At 38.5% G+C, this 8,494-nt stretch overlaps 1 protein-coding gene across 8 annotated transcripts in view; it reads left to right on the top strand.

The window, feature by feature from the left end:
* Positions 1 to 551: 551 nt before the first annotated feature.
* neo1a (neogenin 1a) overlaps positions 552 to 8,494 on the top strand; it is a 184,250-nt gene continuing 176,307 nt past the window's right edge. For 5 of the 8 annotated variants that reach the window (XM_065261603.2, XM_065261601.2, XM_065261600.2 and 2 more), the window contains exon 1: positions 553 to 994. In XM_065261603.2, coding sequence (XP_065117675.1) covers positions 922 to 994 — 73 coding nt within the window. In that variant the 5' untranslated portion in view covers positions 553 to 921. Of the gene's footprint in view, positions 995 to 8,494 lie in introns of all 8 variants that reach the window. The other 3 variants (XM_065261606.1, XM_065261604.1, XM_065261602.1) reach the window with 1 other exon arrangement.

Below are 8,494 nucleotides of genomic sequence, written 5' to 3'. Positions count from 1 at the left end.
CAAATAAATGCATTGCAGATTTGGAAAAAGTCTTGCCTTTGTCAATGGCAGTTAAATGACTAATTTAAACACATGCTACTTTATAATATTATTTTTTATACAGTATGTAAATATAAAAAACATATAGGCAGGCATTGCTAATGAAAGCAAAACATGTTGCTTGAAATTGAAATTATATAATCCTGGATATCCTTCTCGACCAGCTGATGTTTAAAAAAAGCAAAATCATTTCTAATTTGTATACATAAAGTATTTGTAAAAAAACCTTTGCATTTGCAACAGAGTAATGGACCTGTACGGTATTTAAAAGTCCTTACATTGATTTAAACTGAAGCCTTGAATTAAATTAAGGCTTAATCGGTGTTTAAAATATACTTTGAGAAACGACTGATAAAACATGAAAGGAACTTCGATAAGATAAAAGGTCAGATTCCCATTCCAGTCTTTTGTAAAGTCCATCAAATAAAGAATCCGCATATCTCCGCGATCCGTTCCCTGTTTTCCAGCGATCCGGTGTGAATTCCTGCTGCTCGCTCTACCACTCTCTCTCTCGCTCTCTGATCAGTAAAAAATATCTCCAACCGTCCGGACTGAGTGACTCTCTCGGTCTATATATCTCCACCTTTACAAACAATGTCTACGCGGACGCCCCCTATTTCGTCTTTCTCCACGTCGGCGTGGTTTTAATCACGCAAATATGGATTGACTTTGATTTCGCCCTGCAGCCTGTTGAAGTTTTAAACCGCATTTCTCCGGCCGATCGCGTCTCTGCTCGGCGAGCTTCATGTTTCCTTCGGCAACTTTCGGAAGTGACTCGTTCCGGATGCGTTCACACTAGCGACACGAGCGCTCGATCAGACGGATTGTAAATACGGATCGCGACCGAAGCTTCTCGTACTTGTTTGATTTGTGATTAAAGTGATGGCGGAGCGGGGAGCCCGGTTGCTCCTCGCGGTCTTCTGCCTCACCATCACGGCTTCACGCGCTGAGAAAGGTAAGGAGCGACATGAAACAGTTTTTTCATAACTTTCTGCTATGAATGTGAAATACGTGAATTCATAAACTATTAACATTATAAACACCATCCCACATATGCAGTATACTTTACTGTTTACTATAGTAAACTGTAGTAAAATTCCCATGTACTACAGTGTTTTCAAACTTACCATAGTAAATAATGGAGCATACTACTAACGTTACAGTGTGTACTACAGTTGATCAATTATATATACAGGTAAGTTAGCTAATAATACAAAATACTGTGGTATAGATGTAGTAATTACTATAATATACCTCAGTTTACTATAGTAACTACTTTAGTATGATATTTTTTCATGTGGGGTGGTTTGCTACACAGGACACGTACAGTTTTGTTCACAAAGCTTAAATGATTTACTGCAAATGTGCAATATTTTTATTATCACATTTAGATGTGAGGACACTGCAAAGTTTTCATTTGCATTAAGCATAAATAAAATACATAATATATATATTTTAAAGTGACCAAACCTTAAAATAATAACCGTGTCATATATGAATCATATGCATGACCTGTTTCATGATCAGTGCTTATGGAATGTATCATGCACTTTTTCATATTTATTTATTATGCATGAAGGTCTTACATGCACATTTTTTTGTTTGGATGTTCAAATGTTACATTGGGTGTTAGACATGAACTCTTGTTGTTCATTTCAATCCACAGTGAATTGTGTCTTATTAACTCAGACACGAAAGAAAAAAGCAGAAAGTATTTTGGGGAGCACGTCTAGTCGTCTACCGTTTATTTTGATCTGGTCTGAAAGAGAGAAAGCAAATGACTTAGCTTGAAACCATAAAGATAAATCCGGGCTGTCGTCCTGAATTTGCAAGAGGAAGGTTGCAATTAGTGTGCATAGGGCGGTAATTTGTGTATCTGAAGTTCTTTTTGTGTACAGTGAAACTGCAAAGCTTGCTTTTAATGTATTCATCATTTGATTTACTCTGCAACATGTTGGCATCGGTTTATTTGGTGTGAGTGCTCAAAACGACTGCTTGTTGTTCATTGGTGTCACGTTCGTTGCGAGCACGCAGGCAGCAGTAGAGTTGGCGGCCGGTTTCTCTTGCGTGCCTAGGCTGATGGAAGAGACTCCGCTGCGTGAAAAGCTATGTGCTGGAGTAAAAATCACAGGCTTTGCTGGAGATCAGTACAAAAGAGAGTAACGGGGGGCTGGGTGGAATGGGCAGGCTCTGTCTGGAAAGTAATAAAACCAGGAGATTAGGGGGAGAACAGGGAGTTCCTTTGGGAGTTTTGATTGATTCCAGAGAATCGGACCTACTACATGTGGAGAGCGAGTTTCAAGTTACTAATTGTGGGGTCCCCTTCTGAAAATATCTGGTTATGTGAAACATGTTTTTCGTTGTCCTAAATGTGGACCAAAAGCGGTTTGGTAAAGGTCAGGTCACCTCATCAATAACGGCGTTCCAAGTTTTCAGTGTGTTGGAAAGGAAACATGCAAGGAATTTTTTTAGGAAAGTTTTCACTATTTACATCCCGTCTTATCGGCGTAACCCTGCTGTGAGAGAATTGTTTGCTGATGGCTTCCCTGCGGTCAATGTAAACAACATGCTAAACTGTATAAACACACTCGCAACCCTGTTTGCAACCACCCGGCGATGTAAGATAGCTGCTTCATCACAGACCTCCCCAAATGCAGAGCCCACAACATGTGTGTACAAGACAACATTTTTTTCCAAACATAGATATATTTTAGTTTTTGTAAGTTAATGTTACAACAAAAATGTGTTCGTTTTTGCTTATTTGCTATGAGCAGCGCAGTACAGGGCTCCAGACTAACTTTTTTCACTAGGAGCACAGTGGCCCCCAACTGAAAATTTTAGGGGCGCAACCAGAAAATTTAGGGGCACACACCATAAATCAACATGCTAACCAAATATTCACATTTCTACTAATTTCCACTGTATTACTAATAAAAACTTTAATGATAGATGCAGAAAGTACAATGTGCTGTTTCAAATTCAGTGACACATTTTATTGTGCACTTTTGGAAAAAAAGGTCAAATTTACTGGTTGCACATGTGCGACTGGATGTAAAATTCAGTGGCACACTCTCAAATTTTAGAGGCAAAATGCCACCATTTGGGGGCAGTCTGGAGCCCTGCAGTATTTATAGATGCAAGATTGTCTTTTTTATAGATGCAAGATCGTACAACAAATCGTTTGCAACGGGTTGCAACTGGATGATGTTAACACTTTAAAATGTTTCGTATAGTCAAAGTTTTAGGTCGACGCAGATAGCAGAGAGACTGCTGAGACTGGGAGAGTGATGATTTATATTCACAGAAATCGTAAATAATGTATGTTTGTTATATTTTTTTACTTTTTAAATCAATTTTAATATTATTTTGATATATTGTAAATTAAAGTATTATTGTATCGCATAGTGTATTCCGCAGCATGTAGTAGGGGTGTAAATCGGACAGTTCATTGCAATACGATACAGTATCGATTATCTCCGCCAGCTATGCGATGTTTGCCGAAACAAACATTTCTTCTATGCATTTACGATTTGATTCAATTCAATTAATTTATCGATACTTTAATATTATGTGTCTAGTAGGGATGGGCACGAGTACTCTCGAGTACTTGAACGTGGCATTGATGATCGATCACGAAAACGATGATCATGTGGGTTTATTTATTTATTTATTGTGGATATGGCGGCATTTGGGTGTCTGGTTAGCATTACAAGCGCATGTGGTAGTAAAGACTGGGTCTGGAGATGCGTGTTTGACGTCGTGTCAAGCTACGCAGACGAAGTATGACATCAGTAACATTACCATGCGTGATTCAAAAACAAACAGATAATTCCGCGCGACCGCACCTCAGAAACCCGCCGATCCGCGCAATGCGCGGCAGCCCGCCAGCCCGCCGATCCCGTGAAGCCAGCCACAACTCACATCACTGAGGCACTATGGTTTAAGAGGATGTCGTGATTTTCGGAAATACAGTCAGTCAGTTGCAAAATGTACGCGCCGTCAAAAGTTCAATCTCATATTTTAACATCAAATGTCAAGAGATACCAGAGAGCCATACGAGCATTACCATTACATCTTGACTGAGGTAAGAGGACGACACGACACAGCTAAACGCGCATGATAGCAAAACACTTAAAGCTGCTTAATGTTATGAAGCTTGAACTTTGACTGGACGTGTTTAAAAGTGCGCTGTTTTTGATGCACATCCACAAAGGGAGTTAAACTTTCTTTTTTTTAGATAAGTTGAAACCTTAGTTGAAGTCTTGCATTTTATGCAGATAGATGCATTTTGTACATTTATGTCGTATAAAGGCTTAATATTATGCAGAGTGCGTCAAATAGAAAGGGCTTCGGTTTGTGTTTATTAACCCTTTAGTTTCACTTCAATGTGTTAAAAAAACATTTGATTAATTAGGAATCTAGTATGTGTTCATTGTTCTGTCGTAGTTTCTTCAAAATTAAGTTTTATTTGAGTGTTTTAATCAAAATATTTTCATTTTCACCATGACGTGTACACCCCGCCCCTTTGATTGCCCCGCCCCCAGTTAATCGAGTACTCGTTCTTCAGACCTATGGATTAATCGAAATGAAAAAATGACATAAATGCACATCCCTAGTGTCTAGTTACGTAATATTAAATGCAACCAAAATATATAACATGAATGTTAAATTAAACTCTTTAAAAAAGGCACAATCTCTATCCCAACTGGGACATTTCAGGGCTCAAAATTAACTTTTTTTATTTGGTAGCACTGGTGCCCCCAACTTTAAAGAGTTAGGAGCACCAGCAAAAAATGTAGGCGCATCCATCCAAAAATTAAAAAGCACCACAACTACAATGTATATGTTAATAGATTTATTTTATTAAAAATAAAACACCACCACCGGGCTTTACACATCCTATGGCCAGCATTTAAAATTTGGTCTTCTATTTTATTTTTTATTTTTTTGCTGCATAGATTCCTAAATGAATACCCAAATGCTGTTGAAATTTCAGGTAAAATGATTAAGATTACAATTGAAAATCTAGCAAACACGTAAAACACTGATTAATTGGTATATTACAAAAGTGACCTTAAGAAGGCTAATATATATTGGTATTGATAGGATGCTATTACTACTAAATAGGCAATGTTTTAAAAAAATACTATAAAAACATACCATCAACATTGTCGTGTTCCACATCAACATGGACCACAAAGATGTTTGTCGGATGTCCATTCAATAGCGCATGCGCACAAACACCATCAAACACTCTTTGACAGACAGGTCGGTGTCTCCATCAATAATGAACACATTTGTCACGACACATTTTGCCATGTCTAAGCAAGGTCTGGCGCTTAAAATTTTTTGATTCCGCCACCAACGCCGTTTTACAGGATTTACAGTAAACACAGTAAGTTACATCGGGCCTTCTCATAGCGGAGACACTCGAAATCTTTAAGCCACTCTCTCTGAAAGGTTTAACGTCAAGTCTTATTTTCCGGTGGTGGAGTCGCATTTGAATCCGGATCGTCGTCATTAATTACAGTAGTAACATTGGCTGTAGTCGGCTCGTTCTTGTCATGCTCGCGGTTCGTCTTTCACATTTTCGCGCTTCATGTACCACGGCAACAAGGAATGACTGACGCTCATATTATCCAAACTGCGGTCTCAATTAAACGTAAGAACTTAATGGTGAAATTTGATTGGTTATGTAACGTTGGAGAGAACACTGAACCTGGGACAGCAGCACACAGCATCACAATCTAAATTAAGTCGCACCACAACAAAATAGGCAGTCGCACAAATGCTGCCAAATATATTTTAAGGTCGCACAGATTAAATTTCGGTCACATATGCGACCAAAATAGTTTACAACAACAAACTAAGAAAATATACACTTCTTTCAAAGAAAAATAAATAATGATGGAAAAAAAATCACATAAAATCAAGCTTATGATGGCAACAGTCATAGTCTTTAGCGTGTTGTCTGTTGCTGGCAAAGGTTTTCTGCCAATCAGTTTGTCCAATCCATTTTCCAAATACAAAATATTTCCAAAGCCACAATTTGCGTTCGATTCCTCGAGTCCTTCAATACCGTGCAGCCATAGTCTTTTCTAACTGTGTTGTAAATGTATAGCGCTGAAACATTTGCTTGCAGCTGTGTGATAATATTGGCTCAGCATGATAGCTTGATTTGCTATATCTGTCCATTGTTGTGCGTAATGATCATTATACAGAGTCATCATGACTGTTGCAGCTGCATGTTTTCAGATGTCTGGGGAACAAAGAGGATCAATATCACAGTAATAAATTCTGTATTGTCAGCAATTGAATCACACTGGTAATAGGGCGTTACAATAACCTCCAGCTGAGAGATTCGGCCTCCGGCGTTCTTTATTAATTTAGATGGACAATGGACCTTTGGCTAATTGCCTAATGTGTAAACGAAGGCTTGATGATGGCAGCATGTAAATGGATTGTGATTGATGGTATGGTTTTATTGCATTGGCGGCAGAAGTGGCGATGAATAATTTGACTAGATATTTGTCATTATGTCCTTTAGGTTTCTTTATGAGAAGACAAAAGCCTTGTATTGTCCTTGACAGTGTCTGATGTATAAGCCAATGAATGATAAGCCACTCAATCAGTATGCAGAGCTAAGTTGTGCACGCTATGCAAAATTGCAGTATGCAGTCAGAGCATGCCGAGTTTTGAATTGAACCCGTTTCCCATAACGCGTGAGTGCACATGGCGCAAACCTCCATTTATGGAAACTATATCAATTGTGATTTTTAAAATGTCGTTAGTGACTCGTAAAATTGCGTGTTTTGCCCAATATGAAAGTATGAACTAACATTCCCTGCGTCCCAATTTACATACTATCCATCTAAAATAGTATTCAAAGTGAGAATTAGTGTGTTCCAAATGGCAGTATGTTATAATGTGTATTCATAAATTTCCCAGATGGGTGTAGTATAAGTAGGCAAATTGGGATGCAGATTTTGTTACTCGTGGTTTTCTTAAAGCTGCAGTCTATAACTTTTTGCCTTTTTATTGACATCTCTTTTTGAAACATAAAATTGCTTTGTTTTGCGTACGGTATTTACCTTTATGTATATTAAAAAACATCACAAACGTTATTAGAAGCTTACCGTTGTAAATCATAGTGAGGCAGACCGTTTCAGGGTTTCCCGCAGCACTTTGCAGTTCGGGTGGCCCGCCTAAGCTGGGAAACCCTACCGCCTTAACTAACAAATTTGCTGCGGGAAACCCGGTGTTTTGAACACTGATTATTTATATGCTTGCTAAATAATGGGGTGGTCACACTAGACTTTGTGCATGCAAATATTTTTCGAACGTTGCTGCGAATATGCGCGTGGCGCCTTTCGTCTATCTTCGCTTTTCAGTAGAGAAAGGTCACGCCATGACGTTCCGATGTTGTATTGGTCAGAGTTCATAGTGAGCAAAATATGTTTGCAAGAGCATGCGTTTCTGGTCTGATGCTGAAGCAACTTTCAAATACTCGTCGATTGACTTGAAGTGATATAGCCTATTGTTTCGCATAACTATTCAAGACACAATGGTTGGCAGTTTACAGTGTGTAAATATTTGGTTCTGAACATTTTGGTTTGCTTGGAAAAGAAGCTTTAATGCTAATAACTATGTTCACCAGCATTTCTTTACTGATGTCAGTCTATAAATTGAGGTGGGAGTGGTTCCAGCCACTTGTGACAAATTTGAGTCCATTTATTGAAAGGATGAGCTTAGGCTTTATGACATTAGTGGAAAAATTACTTACGATCTGAGCCAGCGAATGTCAATTCCGCTGCATTACCATCAGTAGTGTATAATTATGTTACTGAGTGCTCTATTTTAGTCTAGCGTTTGAGAAAATGACCACTCTACACAAATACCCATAAGGTAGAGTTTGGTTTTTATTACTGTCAGAGGAATGTTGTTGAAATGGTCATGCTAAGGGAATGTTTGGTGTTCAAAACACGCATTTGGGTGCCGATGTTGTCCCATATGGATCTCTCTTCCTGCCGCTGTGGGTCTTGCCACCCGTAACAGCTGGAGAAGATTACAGCTGGATGCCTGTGATATGAATGTTCATTGGGGAAGTGAAGTAAAACCCAGTCAGAGGCCTACATCCTCACATTCACAAACAGAATTGAGCTAATATGAAACAGGACTCGAGCTATCCAAACAAACTGAGCCCTCGCTATAGCTGTTGCCCATATTTATGGGTTAGTGATTTCATCAAACTCATAACTCTTGAGTAGGGTGGGTAACTCATTTAACAGTTGAGAGAAAATGAAAAATATGGTTTATAAAGTTATACAGTTTTGTGTTTATGATTTCTCCATAACTTCTAGAGTTTCGCAATTCCATTGTGCAGGTTTCACAATCAATACCATATTAAAGCTGGACCTGAGGACATGAGATCTATTATTTGTGAGAAACCAATTTT

This window comes from Paramisgurnus dabryanus, chromosome 2, assembly GCF_030506205.2.
Source record: "Paramisgurnus dabryanus chromosome 2, PD_genome_1.1, whole genome shotgun sequence".
NCBI classification, from domain to species: Eukaryota; Metazoa; Chordata; class Actinopteri; order Cypriniformes; family Cobitidae; genus Paramisgurnus; species Paramisgurnus dabryanus.
Note: the sequence above shows the minus strand (reverse complement) of the source record. Positions and strands in the feature narration are given on the sequence as shown.